The sequence below is a fragment of the Perna viridis genome, chromosome 1 (genome assembly GCF_037379345.1).
Source record: "Perna viridis isolate PV_CMFRI_1.1 ecotype Kerala chromosome 1, ASM3737934v1, whole genome shotgun sequence".
In the NCBI taxonomy this organism is placed as follows: Eukaryota; Metazoa; Mollusca; class Bivalvia; order Mytilida; family Mytilidae; genus Perna; species Perna viridis.
Genome location: NC_142445.1, coordinates 35283295 through 35301937, shown reverse-complemented (window position 1 = coordinate 35301937; position 18643 = coordinate 35283295). Strand labels below are relative to the sequence as shown.

The 18643-nt window shown below is 32.4% G+C and overlaps 1 protein-coding gene across 3 annotated transcripts; it reads right to left on the bottom strand.

Annotated features, from left to right (window-relative positions):
- Positions 1–4381: 4381 nt before the first annotated feature.
- On the bottom strand, positions 4382–16462 carry LOC148628521 (uncharacterized). 3 transcript variants are annotated; one of them, XM_088588940.1, is made up of 12 exons: positions 16236–16461; positions 15712–15803; positions 14679–14891; positions 13896–14147; positions 12672–12869; positions 11436–11609; positions 10759–10974; positions 9714–9848; positions 9176–9310; positions 7836–7961; positions 7252–7342; positions 4382–5974 (listed from the first exon to the last, which is right to left on the bottom strand). In XM_088588940.1, the coding sequence occupies exons 2-12, from the start codon at positions 15770–15772 to the stop codon at positions 5596–5598; spliced, it is 1980 nt and encodes a 659-aa protein (XP_088445066.1). In that variant the 5' UTR covers positions 15773–15803; positions 16236–16461; the 3' UTR covers positions 4382–5595. The 3 variants fall into 3 exon arrangements, with proteins under 3 accessions (XP_088445066.1, XP_088445083.1, XP_088445075.1); XM_088588957.1 differs by having other exon boundaries at positions 15548–15803; positions 16236–16460; XM_088588949.1 differs by lacking the exon at positions 11436–11609 and having other exon boundaries at positions 16236–16462.
- Between the last annotated feature and the right edge of the window lie 2181 nt (positions 16463–18643).

Sequence of the window (18643 nt, the reverse complement as noted above, 5' to 3'; positions counted from 1 at the left end):
GATTTTCTCGAAATTAAACACTTGAAAAGTTCTACATACAAATAGCACTTTCTTCACATGAAAGTATCATTTCGTTGGTTATAATTTAGTGATATCGCTAGATTGCAAGAATTTGCACCATTTATCCCAGAGCTTTTGGGGGGGGGGCCTTGAGCGGCGCCAAACCCCTGCAATAAGGCCACCTCCATACATCCATCCTCTCAACCCACGCCCCTTCTAACCCTAAAACCTAGGTCCGCCCCTGCCTTAGAAATAATCATATCTTCAATTCCTTGATCTTTCTATAATTTGGGTTTAAGATATTTCAGCAGCTTACTTATACATCAGCAATTCTAGGCCTAGCTGGTAAGTAAGATGCGACCATTTCATTCAACAATGTATTTATCAATGCTAAGACTAATCAAAGCGCCGATGACGTTGATTCTACTAAAACTACACATCCGAACAATACTGATGATTTAAAATTTAAATTTAAATTTCTTTTTTTTTATATATATATTTTATTTCTTTTTTTGGTACGTTTCATTATGTTTCTATTTTGTTTCTCAATGTGTAATCTTGACAACCTATTTTTAGTTTTAAACATAGCCAATCACGTGGAATCCACATATGGATATCAAATGCATTAATAAAATATAGTTCAAACTTCTATGTATGTATTTGAATTTTTCTTTGACAATCAATCATGTAAAATATAATTTCAATCTCATGCTCTAAAAACGGGCAATGTATTTATACGAAATAATCAACCTGATACATTTTAATATTCATCCGCCAGATTTCTTTGTGATAGAAGTACTTATAAGGCGATTATCAACCGGAAGTCCTTTTGATTAAAATCCGATGGTTTTAAGACTCAGAAGTCACATGACTTCAGAGAAAAATTGTGTATTAAGAGGTTATTCTCATCGTAAGCCCGGATATGCATGACCGGGTCTAATTTTCACAAATGACATACGGTGATAGATTGGGTGGATATTACGTGAACCTGCAATAAAATTAAAAATATTCATTGTTTGCTGCGTATCATCATATTTCTATTCCAATCCATTTAGTTACATTGTTTGCAAAAAACAATGTCCTTTAAAGCATTCAGAATTCCAACCAAAGTTGACGATGAAGGTATTTTACTACATCTCTTCCAAAAAATATTATTATTAAGCACTCCAACGTTCAACTTCCATATCATGTAAATGGTCGTAAATTTTTATTCATCCTCTAACCATCGACCACATAATATAAAATGTTACCCTCCATTTTACGTTTAAGATAATGAAAATATCTTTTCGATTCAAACTTCAATCCCCCAACTGGAAAGTGGGAAAAATGTCTGAAAATAAATGTTTTTTGGAAAGGGAAATGTACAATCTTACTGTCTTTTCTGTAGTATATTACAACATTTGAAACGAATACTGTGTCGGATGGAAACGCCAACATCCACCAAGCATGACGTTTGCCTATATCATACGTCGCAGAGCATTAATAAGTTTCCCAGGTATTATTTGCCCCACCTTCCACTGCAAGAGACGATCTGTGGTCATCAAACTGGGAACTCTGTGATGTGAGACGTTATTGCCCCCTTTCGACGCTTTTTCGCTATTTTTAATGATATTACTAAAAAATCTGAAACCAATTAACAGATGAATACAAAAATAAAATTGTCAATGTACATGAAACAGAGTTATGGAGTACCTTGTGACTGTATTCTTTCCAATCAACATAGCATGAGCATTATTATGATAACGTCTCTTCTCTTCTGTTTTTTTTATATGAGGTAATAACTGCTGGCAGAAAAAACACACTTAAATCAAAATATGTTACGAGTAAGAAATTAAAAATAACATGTTTGTAGGCCATTAGGTTTCGTTTAAGTATGCTTGGATTGCCATTATGTTAATAGTTCTACCATTATATTTCATTAATACGTATATTTTAGACCCGGAATACGTGTGTTAATATATGAGTATCTGCTAAATACAAGTTTATAGCATATGAACATATTTTTAGTTTTATCAAGATTTGTTTCGAAGGATAAGGGGACGAAACACGAAAGTACAAAGTAGAATAACGAATTAAGTACAAACTCAAAGAACCGGGTAGGTAAGTACTTCATGCTTCTTGGTAGTCGCCGACCGTGCTGATCGTTGATAGTCAAGAAAGAAAACAGACATATATTGAACAGTGGATTCGTTTAGAAAACTCATGGAACTTAAGTTTTTCTAACTTTTTTGAAGACAGAAGTACATGGCAAAAAGAAGTCGTAAAGAAAACTTACGGGCCTTAACTTTCTTTCTCACTTTTTTAAGTGAATGAAATTAACGCGTTCTTTCATGAATATCAACCTCCTAGATTGGCGGCTCTTCATTTGCTTTCAAAAACCTCCAGTCCATAAAGCATCGACCAAAAAAGAAAGTGTAATGATTTTTTTTTTTTCTGAAATACCAATAACAACTTACTTTATTTTAAAATCTTTCAACGTAATGTTATACACGTTATGTTTACATTTACTTCATTTTTGGATGTGTCTTTTCATTTTTTTTCTATCAAGTACGATATATCTGTACATTTAAGTTACTTAAGTGTCTAAACGCAGTTACAATATGCGAGTCGTTATACGTGGGGTTTATGAATAATGGTACAAATAAGGATGATTTAAAAATATTTGGTTTTCAATTTCTTCCAAAAATTATATTTCTTATGTTGTAATAGACCGGCACTTTATATCTTAAAGAAAGATGTATGTGCATTGTACGGACAAAAAAAATCGAATCATCCGTTGAAATTTCACACTATATTTTGCAGGGATTTGGGGGATGAATGTGATAATAACGACCACTTTGTACTTCAAATTGTTTTTCTTCCGTCTTCTTCAGGAAAAAATTAACTTTTTGAGTATAAAAAGCATACAGAACAATAAAAAGAATCAAATTGGAAGCTATGAAACAAGATATCTGTCTTATTCAACATCTATATTTCAAAAAGAACTCTTTATTTTCTTTTATCTCACAATAATTGTCAGTCGTGACAATTCATTTGATATCTTTTTCATCCTCTGTACTCCGACAAATTATTTCAGGATATAATTTATAAGATATGATCTTACTTGAATTAGCATTGCTGGGTGAGTTAGACGGAGAAAAAGAGATCAAGAATGAAGAAGACGCATCAAGCATCTAAAGTACCCACCTTCATAGCAAACATATATCGAACAATGTTAACTGACACGCCTACAATGTGCTCATCTTGGTGTGCATTAAGGTATTTAAATATCTTTTACTAGTAATCGACACCAGACAAGGAGATGCATCGCTTCAGTGTGATTTTTTTAGTGCTGAAACATGTGACCATGCCAGCGAGGACATCAAAATTTAACACTTTTATATGTATTTAATAAATTGGCTTTGGGGTGTATATTATGGTATGAGTAAATGGTTATTGGCATGATTATACTTATTGTATGCTTTCATCCAATTGTATATCGCATAGCGCTTTTCTAATCCGTATGAAAAAAAAATCTTTTACTTTTGTTACATGTCTGGTCTTTGTCCTTGGGTTTAATTCTTTTGATTAAATCACTTTAAGTGAAGAAAAAATGTTAAAATTATGTGAAACATTATATCCAAAAGTATTTATCTTTTGTATAACTATTTTGGTTGGTTTTGCTTTGGTTTGTTTAGTATATTAAGTTCTTTCTTTTCTTTTTTTTTTTTTTTTTTGGTTAACTATACAAATGTACATAGTCCTAGTCGTTTGACTTGACGAATTGAGAATTTGGGTGATCACACTTACCCGAAATAAAGAAAATCAAAAAGACAATTCTACTATGTATATTTATTTTGTATATTAATAACATGTTGGGGTATCCGTTTGTGAACAATGTCTACAGTAATTATAGTTACCTCTTTATATAGTAACAACAACGTAGTATTTTAATTAATTCAAAAGTGTTTATCTATTTTCCTAGATAAAAGTCGTTAAAATACGTTGATATCAATACAGAAACTAAAATGTCTACATAAAAATCAGGATGGAAGTATGATTTTCTTTTCATTCTTCATATTTTGATACTTGGTTAAGTTATTTGATATACACACGTTCCTTTGTCAAAGGAGGTTCGCAGTTGAAGCACCCAATACTTATTGTCAGTGCGTATATTCTATCAAATGTAATTTGCTGTTGCCTTCCCTTTTCCTTAGATCCGCTTCGTTTATATTTTGAATTGTCATGCATATGTTAGCTAACTTAAATTTGGAAAATTGATAGTCCCCACAAAGTAAGTTCATATATTCCATCTGGTTTTGGTGTATAATATGTATATTAGTTGATTGCTAAGTTGTTTTGACCAGCAAATGTGTGTTTCCTATGAAAAAACGATATGATATAGAATGTTGAACTGATACATTTATTTTCTTCTAACATGTTTTTACACATTATGTATGCTGGGATAAAGCATAGATAAATATTTTATTGACATATATGAATTTCAATATATTGAATATGTTATTATTACGCATTTTCACATTGTTTTAACCGGTCGTTAACACATCATGGCAGGCAAAAGTAAATTTTAACACCACACCCGTATGCTCAGGCTCTCGGTATTTCCTTATTCGTTGTATTTTTAGTATTTTAGATTTCGGACAACCATGTACTATAAAGTATTTTTCATGAAAGTATTGTTTTACTCCTTTTTGGTAAATGTTATCTTTTGAACTTAAAAATTGTAGTGATCACCTGACACATAAAACCCAAAACAGCTTATTTTTCTCAAACTTTTTTTTATCATATTTTTGTGTTATAATTGTTAATATTTCATCTGATCTATGCACTTTTAGGTATATTTTTTTAGATTTTAGAATATATAGGCTAGGATCAGTTGACTTGGTAGATTTATTAGTTACATTTTCTACAAATGTATATTTTAGTCACGTATTTATCAACTATGGACTTTTAACGAAGTCAATATAATCTAACAGGTCCATATATAACGTATTGACTGAGTGAAAGTCCTTAATTTATATATCACAAATGTAGATAATGTATTTTCTTTTTGTCTGCTTCGTCTGCGGCGCTTCCTCCCTGATTGGCTAGGAGTATTTATGGAACGGAACGGTTTATATCCGAATCTAAATTTAGAAGTATAGCGTCAATATACATATATATGGAAACATTGCGTAAATATATTAAAAAATAGAAACAAGGCTCCATGTACATGGAATATCCTGTGCATCACTTGATCATAATAACCAATGTACAATGAAGACTGTTACACTATATTTAATATTAGGTACTATATCTAAGTGATTGTATATTTAATGAGTGTTTACTCTTAAGTACAGCCTTTGTTGTACTTAGGTACAATATATTGTATAGTTAGGCTTATTTAGCCACAATTTCTTATGATTGTATTTCTTTCTACCTCCACCTGTTGAGTATGTAGTGGTTTAATAAAACATCAAAATCAAGGAACAGATATTTAAAGCCTTTACAGGGTATACTTATCTAGGCGAACGATACTGAATTACCCTGATAAAACACAAATTACATGTCAGTATTACAAAAGTTATCTTTTCAATCCACGTATAAAAGGTTCTCTCATTTAAGGGTAGCTTTTGCATCCATTTTGACATATTCCCCAACATTGCTTTGTTTAATTGAAGTGTGCTTTACTTCAGTCTCCACTTCATCATAAATTGGGTCGTGTGCTTGGTTATAATAAGCCCCCTGTTTTTCCGGTTGAAGATCTATCACTAAACCGCTGGTTGTTGCTGCCGGTTCTTCATACGATGCCCCTATAATTCGAGCTCCACCGGAGTTCATAGATGTACCAGTAGGAGTCTCTTGTGCTGAGGACTCAATGTTTTTTAATGTACCAGTATAGATGTCCTGGGTTCTTGCGTTTCTGAATGTATTAGTGTAAGTTGTTGATAGAGTGCCATCATTGTATTTTATATTTGGTAGAGGTGACGTTCGTCTGAAATAAACAAAATCATTAATTCTTGAATTGAAATACTAATGGTTATTTACCGCTTTTATCAGCTTTCAAGACATGAAAGTAGAACTATGGCCCCAATAAGAATTAAAAAATTGTTGTAATAGATATAGCTCTGTAAAACAAAATCGTTACTAATACGCAAATAGTTAAGCTTAACGTTCTTGGTTTATACGTCGGAAAGTGAAATGCTACCGGAATAAAAGGCGAAATAACAATTTGGGTAATTTACATGACCTTACGTTCGGTTGTTCAAGGATTTACCAACCGAAATAAACCAAACAAAATATAATACCAATAAAAAGGACTTTTACATTCCGAGCATTAATAAAGCATTATTGTGTCTATCAACTATGACTCTACATCCAGTAGTATAAAGATTTATTCACTGAAAAAATGACCAAGATTGTTACATTCCGAGCTCTGATAAAACACATTTATGTTTATCAATTGTTCATCCTTAACCAAGACCTATAGCTAATATGCGATGTTATTAACAGATAACACTTGAAATACAATAGAAATACATCATTTAATGTATTAACATTCTTGCAGTGATTTTTTATATCGTTTTAACTTCAGTTTCCAGTCAATTTGTTAATAAAGGTGTCATTAAATGGGTATCTTCACATTAAACTTGTATTAGGTCTTCGGACAGTCGTATTGAGCCTAGATAATCTGTATAAACCCTTTGCGTTGCCTCGTGCATACACAGCCAACCTCGACCCAATACGACTGCCTGGAACTGTATGCAGACTTTACATGAAAACAGCCACTTAATAACACTGATATTGCCTGATTTAATATGTATACGAATGTGATGTCTTTCTTATATTCCAGAGTGCATTTATTACAGTTTGTAAATATTTTTCTTAATTCTGCAACATTCGAGAAAAGTAACCAACCTTCATTCATAAATCAAATTTTAGCCTTTACAAAAATATGTATGAAAATTAATTCTTCTAAATAACTGCTATTATTAGATTGAAAAATATAGAAAAATAAATTAATATCTGAATTATAATACAAAAACAAATTGGGATAATAAGGACAAAAATAGGAGAAAGCAAAGACGAAAACTATATAATCAGAATAAAACAGCAGTGTAACAGATGCAAGTAAGTTGTTCAAATACATAGAAATGTATTTGTTGTTTCATGCATTTATTTAATTAGCCATTTATTTAACATTTCATTCATGTTATATTTCGGCCACCAATAAAAGTAAAACACAATATCATTACTATATTCGAGACATACCTTCTGTAAATGACACAGACACCTATAATGACAGCACCAATGACTACAACACCAACAGTAACTCCAATCACTATTGGGACGACCGATGACCCTTCAGTTAATGAAATAAACTATTTGTTAGTGCAGTATGACCTTCATTTTTTAAAATTTATTATGAAATCTTTAGGACTTGAAAGCTGTGATTTTCGGAACTAACAATACTACACATAGAGATATGTAATACGCTGATAGTTTCATTTTCTTTACTATACACGAATACAAGTTTTAAAAGAAATTTTGATATTGCAAATGTTTGTTATTTAACATTCAAAATCAATCAATACACTGATATTCAAATTAATGTTCCATCTAATATCAATATGAAGAATCGCTAAGACAGCACTGGACGTTTCATTGCCAAAATCAGATAAAAAAGTGCAAAAATAACCTTGTTCCGATGACAAAACCGACAGACATAGTTACAATCCTTGGGAATGACACTATATCCATGACGTTTCAGTAGTCAAAGGCTCATGTGAAAATGTAGCAAAGCTGCATTTCTATACTGAAAGGATACATATTTTAATTAGATATCGATTAATTACCTGCATCAGCGCAATAAGAACCTTCACATATCACTAAACATGCTCCACTTTTTCTATCACATTGACCATCACAATTCCCAGGGCAAGTCAGGTTGCAAAATGTCCCGTACTTTCCTGGCAAACATCCTGTAATTAAATGGTTATATATTAGACATTTTGAAAAGTTAGTAGTTACACTTTTTTTCTCTTGCTGTATAAAGAAGTATCAATTAAAAAAAGATATATAAAGCATTTGTTACTAAAGATTGGTCAGTCTACCCTGCTAAAAATCCGAAAATGTCATCCATATTTTCCACTATTACTTCAAAAAATCATCTTATAATATACATTATTCCTGGGTAAAGGGTTTTTGTCTACTAAATCCACTAAGCTATTTAAAACCATGCTTCGATGAAATTCAAAACTTTTTAGCTTATACTTTTGCCTGCAATACATCAATCCAACCGATACAAATTATTTGTCGTTCCCTCCGCGGGACTCGAACTCGTTCCACTGTGACATCTACGACAACATCACCTGCACAAAGTCCAGTGCCCTAGACCACACGACCAGCTAGGCTATATAAAATATCGCTTTCGCTGGTCGGGTTATTCCTCCTGGTAGGGTTAATCTACAGGTGGAACTTAATACAAGATGTATGGTAGTACAGGATAGTTCATCTGGGTGTTGTTATGTAGGATAGAGGATCAAATTAACGATACGTCAAATTTTTTAGTCGTTCCCTCCGCGGGACTCGAACTCGTACCACTGTGCGGGCGGTGTTGCCATAGATGTCACAGTGGTACGAATTCGAGTCCCGTGTAGGGAACGACTAAACATTTGCTTCGCAAATTTGACAGTTCTAACATCGTTGGGAATTTTTCAGACCCTTTTTTAAGTTTACATTATCTTCCCTTTATCAGTTTGATCCGATGAAGCAGTGTAGCGAATACAGTCGTCACATTCTGAGACGTTTGTATAATATTGATTTGTTGTGACATGTATCGTTCATTTGATCCTTTATCCTACATTACAACACCTAGATGAATTGTTCCTCCGCGGGACTCGAACTCGTACCACTGTGACATCTTTGGCAACACCGCCTGCACCAAGTGCAACGGCCAAGACCATTCGGCCAGCTAGGCTATATAAAAATATAGCTTTCGCTGGACGGATCATTCCTCCTCGTAGGATTAATCTAGGGCTGTAACTGAGTACACGGTGTATGGTAGTACGGGACAGTTCATCTAGGTGTTATTATGTAGGATAGAGGATCAAATTAAAGATACACAACAAATCAATAGTATATATATTAAAGGTATTTTTTCTTAGTAACAAATTCAAGTACATTTATGACATACCTTCACTACATGTAAATCCTACATATGACTGTATGCATCCATAAACACACTTCCCTGTTTCTGGATGACATGCACCATTGCAATTAGCTGGGCAAAATTTGTCACATTGATCTCCATACAAACCAATAGTACATGCTTGAAAACATCAATAATTAAATGAGTAAATTTTATTTTCATGATTATAAAGTTCAATTACAGACTTGACTACATTCTACGTGCTGGACAGTTGAAGCAAATCTTGAAGCGTTTCTCAAAGGAATATTCACAAAAGGAAAGTAACCGACGAAACTATATATATATAAAGGATTGTACAACGATACCGATAAAGATGTTAATACACTATAATAAAATAAATAATGAGCAAAATTTTCAGTCAACAAATGACCTTCTTCAGTGCCTTAAATAAACTGGACCAATATATACCGCCTGCTATCGAAGCAGAAGTTGTAAAGCAACAAATACAAACTAGAAATAAAACAAAATGAACAAAACAAAAGAAAATTTGCAATTTTGAAATCATCAAAGCAGAACAATATACTTTCACTACAGTTCCATCCTTTATAAGTCCCTTTACAGCCTGACAAGCATCTGCCATCACGAGGGTCACATGGTCCATCACAATTCTCTGGACAATGTTTCTTACAAAGTTGACCTTGCAATCCAAGAGGACATCCTGTAAGTAAGTCAACAGATGTATATCTTTGTGCTATATATTCAAATATACTTAGTGGATATATTCTTGAAAGACCAATATGTCCCATTTAATTTTATAATGACACAGTAATACCACTCTCTAAGATGAACTACTTGCGTAATACCTTTTAGGCAGAAAAACTTTCTGCCTAATATTTAAGGCTTGAAATTTGTCAACTTTCCTTTCATCTGTCGCAACATCCGATCAGCACCTGCGTATGGAGTGTTCATATCACAACTTATACGTTATGTCAGAGCTTGCCGAAACTACACAGACGTTTTGTATCACGCTAGAACTCTTATTAAAGAGGCTTCTGGAACTGGGTTATGTTGCTACAAGATTGAAGTCATCACTACAGAAGTTTTATGGTCGTCACCATGAACTCATGGATCGTTATGGTGTATCCATCTGCACCATGAAAACTGATTTATTCAACGGTTCATAGTTTTCCTTTCCTCGTTTGTCTACCCCGGACTTAACTTTTTATGAGCAACTCGGCGGGTGTTTCTAGAAAAGCAGAGGATGCTGCTTACCCTACTGGTGCACCTGGTTCATGCTCCCAGTTTTTAGTGGAGTCCGAGTTGCTCATTTGCTTTTGTTACTTTGTATGTATGATTTTAGTCACTTTATGTTCTTTGTTGTGTATGTCTGTTTTCCATGTCCGGTCTTTGTCCCTGGATTGCATTCTTTTGATTACCGCTATAATCTTGGTTCCCTTGATTACACTTTCCAACCAAAGCATATAATTTTTAATAAGATGTTTTTTATATATTCATGTAAATCTGAATGTCTTGTATTTGAAACAAATAATATATATCATTAAAACATCATGAACAATACGGATAATGTCTTTGATTGCAAATACTTTTCGACAAAAACAGAATCCTACCTGTAACTTCGATTTCACAGATGTCTAAATCATCATCGGAGAATATAGTCCTTAATTTAATATAGCGACCGATAACTAAGGATTCCATTTCATGAATATGCGCTAGAAAAGGATCTGATAGTTGAGAAAAGTTGTTACTTGTTGAAAAGGTTATTTCAGCAACATCCCTTTCAGCATTTAATATTGTAATAGTATAGTTGCTAAAGCTGTAATTGCCTAAAAATATATTGAAAAAAAATTTTTTAACAACACAATAAATTTCCGGTAAAATATATCAATTTCAACACTATGACAAGATTTCTACACAGATATAATAATAATTTCGCTCGTCTTTTCCTAAGTGTCCTTAAATTCACCATTAGAAATCGTTCAATTTTGCTTGAAATCCCTTAGTTAACCGAAATTAAAGATTTTCCCCAATATATAGTTTCTTATGATGTAACTGTGGTCAATATTTGAGATTTTTGACACGGACGTTTGGGGAACACTCAAATATGTTCCTGTATGAAACCGCAGAGAAACATTATATCAATGAATGCAATCCTATTCTATTCCAACACATAATTAGAAAAATAAAGTAGCTCTTGTGCATGTCTATTTATTAATAAACGAATTAAATGATTGTAAACAAAAGAATAAACAATGCAAACTTATAACATGGAAAAAAATGTTCTCACCTTTGAATGTAATGATAATTGAAACTATACCGTAGGATTCGCCAAATTCTATCTGAACAAATGGAGCCTTGGCGGAGAGTTGGACACATGATGTAGGACCTTTGTTTCCATCGTTTATAAAGTTGACAGGCTGATTTTCTGTTTTCAGTAATGTGGCATATGTCGCTATGTTATCTTATAGAAATATGTATGTAACAGTGATAAATTCAATATCAACTTATTTTAAACTCTTTCCGTAAATTTGCGTCTTCTTATGGAAAGTTTTTCATTTTGTGAAGATTGTAAAGATTTGATTCATTATTATAATAAAATACTTAGTTCATATTTCTATCTTTTTTTTGGACCAGCTGTTTTAAATTAAAATTATTACAGCAAAGTGATTAATTATCTTAACTTCTCATTCAAAATAGAATTCCTGTATAACATTCGGTCAGCTTTGATAGACGTCAATCTTTATTTTTTTTTAGTTATTGTACTCATTATCTAGGAATCCAACTACTTCTGGAATAAAACAATTTCGCCTTTGTTTCGTGTATTTCATGCATCATATTTTGGCTATTTCTGATTTGTTGTAGCCGTTCTTGAGTTGCACATCATAGGTAAAAATACCACAAAAAGATTTAAACATGTTGAATATACTAAGTGCATTGTGTTACAGTCAACTGAAACAATACAATCACTCTTTTTTCTGTACCTGATCTAGGGTTAACTTTAAGACACGGGCGTTGTATTTGGGGAGGGGTAAAATCTATGGTGTATGGTATACATTGTATAAGGGATAGGGAATTGAAACAGAAATGGAGATATTAAACGAGATGACCTGTATAACTGTTTTATTTTGAATTCAATATTTATATTTGATCTAATATTATATTTAACATTTGATATTAAAATAATGTTGTTTATAAATTTTCTAGCATATAACGCAGTACTTACTAATTATTAATTGTTTTGAAAGTTTGGAACGGCTGTAAAAATGGCATATGCAAACACACAAAATGCCTTAGCAATTATGAAAATAAATAACACATACATAATTAAATAATTAAGGCAAACATAAAGCAATAGTTTTGATTCTTTGTTTTCTCCAGTAATCGACCGACTAAAACTTAAAAATGCATTTAATTGGAATATATCTCAAATTACATAAAAGTCTGTTTAAAAAACGTTTTATATTTTGACGATATGACCTCTCTACAAAAATCAAGATACACTCAAGACAAAACAATTACTTACAATTGTCACATGTTTGACCTGCAAACCCAGAACGACATCCGTAAGTACAGTAGCCTACTGGTGTACACATGCTATCTAGGCAATTGCTACGTTGACACCCCCAAATACACGCTCCAGATGACGGATGACAGTGTTGGTCGATACAGTATTCTGGACAAGGTAAACTGCAATTTTCTCCCCACAAACTTTTATAGCAGCCTTTAAAAAGTAAAAACAATAAAGAAAAGACGTTTCTATTGTGTTAAGAGTATATATACTTCAAGAATCCACTAAAGTTTAAATCTAGGGCATTACTAGACAAGTCATTTTCATTTACAATTTCACTTATGTGAATAGTCAATCCCTGACACTTTGCTAAATACTTTTTAATACAGTGATCTTCCCATAGGCATGGTCCATTGTTTAATAAAACATGTTAATGCTAATATATATTGCAAACAACATAAGCGTAAACATAATTTTTTTTAATAAATCTACAGATTTTATATAAATTTAATATTTTATGATTATTAATGTTGGTTTTAAGCTAGACTACACATAAACTATCATAAGTTATTACAACATGAAGAAATGACAGTTATTTTATGGAAACCATTGCCCGCTTGCCCTGCATAATACACTTAGGATCAGGAATATCTAAATTTGAGTCTTTAAATTTTTTTTGGTGAAATATAGAAGTTTTAAAATATTTTTTTTCTTCAAAACTTGGCACATGCTTTTATGCGAAATTTCAAAGCTATGTTAAATGCATAATTTAAATGATGAATAGGAACATTTCAACGAGGAATGTCCTAGATACTGACTTTAGTTCGAACCAGGAATTATTGAGGCGCAATTCAATCTTGAACATGTATATTTAATAATTAAAATAGTAGATAATAATTGACATCCCGAGATTTAAATCATTGAAAAATGAACAATACATCATTCACTGAACTAATTCGGCAATTTATCTTTGACAGACTTACATGTAGTTGTGGTGATTAATTTGTTTTCTAAATGATTTTATAGTCTCTTTATTATACACGAATCTATTTTAAATAAATCATTTTCATTTATAGTTTAAAAGGACAGAAACAACCCGGACAATTGTAATCACATTATTGAGTTATGAATTGTTTTTCATTTGGTATAAATTGATGCAGTACATGAGTACTTTGATGAGGTAGATTCTCATTTTACAAAATAAATTTAACAACTGCAGTTTCTATAAATAAAACATACCATGTATTTGCACATCACATAGTTCAAGTATAGCATCTATGCTGTAATTTTTCGGATACGACACTCCGGATTTCCTTTCGTTGTATATTATAACACGTTTGCCTAAGGTATTACAAGTCTCGTTTTGAAGAATATTGGGAAGCTGATCGCCGTCATGATGATGGCACAAATGTCCTGAGGGTGGACTTGTAGCAGATGATGATATTGAGTTGTTTGTGACATAAAGGTAATACCCTGCCAGTCGATCTGGAGCTGTGAAAATAATTTAAAAAGTCATATTTATATATAAATGCATCCCTCTCATATATGAAATATTTACTTACTCTCCCTTATAGACACGAGTGACCTCTGTTTACCCAAGTAACACAGTTAAATAATCAAATCTTAACCACTCTACAACACTTAAGTCATATATAACGCGATCATCTTTTACATTATACATCAATCACTCTGGCAGCATTTTAACATCAAGAAATTGTGGTATTATTTCTCTGCTCTATCAATTCATAAAATCAATATTTTTAATGATAATAATAGTTTACAGGAGCGGATCCATCCAGAAATTAATAAACTTTAAGGAAAATTTTCGATCCAAAAATAATATTTATAATATATATAAAAATATATTATAGAATAATGATAAGAAATATTAAAAAAATCTTTAAAAGGTGTGTTCAGTCTAACATGTGCCCATTTGTACCGAAGTTATGCGCCATATTAACATCTTTTCCCACAAAAGATGATCGACCCTTTGACCCGCCATTGTTTTAAAGAAAAAATTACTGATGCTTCTGTAGTAAATAACAACGTATGAAATATAGACAGTTTCAGATGGAAACGTCAACATCCACCATGCATGGCGTACAGATTGATCATGTGTCGCAGAGCATGAGACTGAATCCCATTCGTGAGTCGGTCCACCAATTACTGCCAATGTCGAATCGTGTTTATCATATTGCGAACTTTGTGATGTAGTGCCATTCAATGATAAGTTAACTGAAAATAGTGAAAGACTGGTAAAATCAAAACAATAACTGTATCATTATGTCAATCAAAAATACTTGAAATAAGAATATGCAAAGTGAAGGTCCAGGCATGGATGAGAATCTTCTGCTGTTATTGTACATATATGAAATATAACCTATCTAGTGAAAAAATATTCATGGCTTTTTGAAAAGTTATTCACTTTCTCCTTTCTTCCATTGTAGAGTTGTTCAAGAGTGGACTTAGAATTTAGTGCAGGTCGCCGTTTGGGGAAGGATATCTTTTTCCCTACTTAATTAAAGTGTTCGGGTCAAAACAAGTTTTGGTAATTTGTTAAAAAAAGATTTTGCACATTAATCATTGCTATTATCCTCCGCATTTGGCAAAAGGGTGCACAACCTGCCATGCGCCGCGTTAATCCGCCCCTTACTATATCCCCAACTGCCCGTCGGTCTGTCAGTTTGTCCGTTGGTCAACGTCCGTAGTTCTAATCCGAAACCCCTCTAAAAATGCTGAATTAAATTCGATGAAACTTCAACAAATTCTTTATCACGTAATGCCAATGTTCATTGTCTACTTTTTTCCATAAAATTTCTTTACGGTTTCTTGGGACGCAGGGATTTCATCATGATCATAGCTTTTTTTCAAGTTATACACGATATCTATACCTATTCTCAAATTCCTGCGTTGGAAGAATATTCACGGTTTAAAAGCTAAAATCACATCTCATTTAGCTAGCGATAGCTGCATGATACATAGTACAACTGATATCTGGTACATGTCTGCGGAATGATTGATCTACTAGTATCCTAAGACAAATGTCAACAGGTACCTTGTGAGTATAAAACATCGAGCCAGCCGAATAAAACTCCGAGAATTAGTACGGTTTTCATCTTGTGTCAATTTTATTATTGGCAAACCTTTCTGAAAGAAACAAATTACAACAATATTCTTTGAGAGTTAATACAAATTCGGGATCAGTTTAACAGTTTATAAAATGCCTCATAGTATTATTCTCGAAAGGGATATATTTGTATAGTGAAACAGGAAAAAATATCTACAGTATATATTAACGATCGGCGATATCCATAATGTCGTAGACACATGACCAAGGTAAAGCTAAGACAGCAGATGCAATATTAACAAACACACACAAAAAAGAAAACAGACATAAAATAAGCTACCTTAAGGGTCTCTAAAGCTAACAATGAAGCAAACGTATCGAAAAGTCAGTCAGTTATTTTCCTGCAAAAAACAAAACTCGCCGCGTTGTTCGTGTACTTTCCTATGTAAGAGATAACAAAACATTCAAACATCATCATGATAAATATCTAAAATTATAAGTAAAAAGCTTGCCTTTAGTATTATTTATGGTCCACAATAAAGGCTCAATGCATTCCTCCTGTTAATGTTTCAGTCCAACTTATAGTGTTAATATCTTTTTCACATGTGAGTATTGCTATAAACTTATTTTCCCCAATCATGGTTCAAAAAGGGTGGTTTTATACGTACTTCCAAGAATACCAATAATTCTGCTTACTATTACCGACTAGAACTACATATTTCATTACAGGGGTTTTAAATATACCTGAGGGTATTTCACAGTAACAAAAAGATATTATCAAAGAGGTTTGAAATATTATCCTTCAATGATCTCGGTGAACTCAATGTGCAAGATTTGTTTGATGTGGTAAAAGTTGTTATAAGCAAACCCATTTTCTAATTAAAGGTTTGTTTTGTTTGTTTTGTTTGTTTTTTTTTGGGGGGGGAGGGTAGGAAAATGTTGTGATAATCATTATATGTTCGCTGGTCTATTTAAGAATAGCAAGGATTTCATAAGGTTGTGAAATCTTTAAGATCTTTCATGCTAGTACAATATAAGAAAAAAAAGATAGGTCAGTGTGCTTGATTTTGAGATATAAGCATTTGAAATTTTGGCGAGAATTTCTCTAGATTACAATAGGTTTTATCACAGCAGATTTAAATCAACCAATCAATCAATCAATCGTATTAAAAACACTGAAGAAATAACAAGGATATAATAAAAACTTGTTTTTCTTCAACAATTTAACTTATCTTCCCTATAGTTGAGCACTATCGGATCTAGAAATTTTTAGAAGGGATACTTTCCTCAAGAAATCATATCCACTTATGATATTGATACAAACTGAATTCCCTTCTTTGTATTTTTCATTGATACACCAAATTAAGACATATTAAAAATTCTTTTAATTCGAATTTCATTCGTGAAAACTAAAGCCCATATGAAAAATTGTGTAAGATATGTGTAAGAAGGTGTTTTGATGGTAATGATTATATTTTAATGAGGAAAGGTCATGAAATGGTATGGGGAACGAGAAAATCACACAAGCAATCGGGCGATCTTGAACGATCACTTAAGCCATCAATGCGAAATATGATATGTTGATAAGAGGGCATGAAAGACTTTAGTGAACTTTGAAATCTCTAACACACACACACACACACACACACACACACACACACACACACAAATAAATATATAGGAAAAACAAAGTTCACAAAAGGCTTATCGCTTGAACTGGTTTCAATGTATTCATATATTCATAGTGTCATGAATGTTTACCCCCTCCTTAAGAGGAATTATATGAATATAATGCTTAACAATACTGGTTGGTTAACAGACTACTCATTGATTTTGTATCTAATTTAAATGCGAATACTCGGGTATATATCTACTTCAATAAACCCAAAACAGATTCCACATCAAATATGTTTATTGTCCTTTGTAAAGGCATATAATACTAGAATATCAGAACTAGCAGCTCATTAAATGCAAATACGACTTATTTGCAAGTCAACCAGACCATCAAGGCTCGTCGCCACGGGGTTCCAAAGGGGTTACAACGAAATTTCCGTAAGAAATGTTATTAGATGTTACACAAAGAACTTAAAATTGGCTAGACACTTGTAAAGGAAATTTTTTATGAAAATGATCCCGTCCCAGCCCGTCTATAATATTCTTGTCCAAAATTGGGCATAAATACGGATTCAGTTCACTCTTGATTTCAATGCGACATATAAATTATCTTTCTTTATTAAATCAAAAACAAATTTAAATATTTGTTTGCTTAGTTCAAAATACTTGAGTGTCGTGCAGCATCAAATTCAAATTCACGTATGCATGCATAATAAAGCTGATATTTTTCATCCGGTTTGATTGTTCCTTGACATATTCGCCATATCCATTCTCGTTACATTTCAAGTCAACATTAACACTGTTGCATTGGCATACATATATTTTCCAGTTCTGTCAAAAAATATAAAGAATATAAATATACATGAAATCAATATCGCTTAAGGTATAATGAAAGCTTGTTTTCATTCGTTTATACCAATTTCACGTATCCACAACAATAAAGAAACCTTATGCAGTCAAATAGTAGTTTTGTGTTCCGTAGTCCTCAGAGTATTTTTTCTTAATTTACTTTGTATCTAGCGAGTTGTTACGTAAGCTTTTCGTGCTGCTTGATTTTGTTTGTTATTGGGTTGTTGTTGCCTGGGAAACACTTCTTCCGATTTTCAATTATGTGTAAGTGCGTTTCTGGTCCTGACAAAGTATTCCTACCGTCATCAATAGAAGATATATTTGATGAATATGTTGATCTGATTGTGAGATATAGTGATTTGATCCTTAATCACTGGCACAAAACGGTAATTTAAATTCAGGCCAAAGGTCTATGTTTTTCAATGATCGGCAATGAACTAAATCATTTTTAAATACT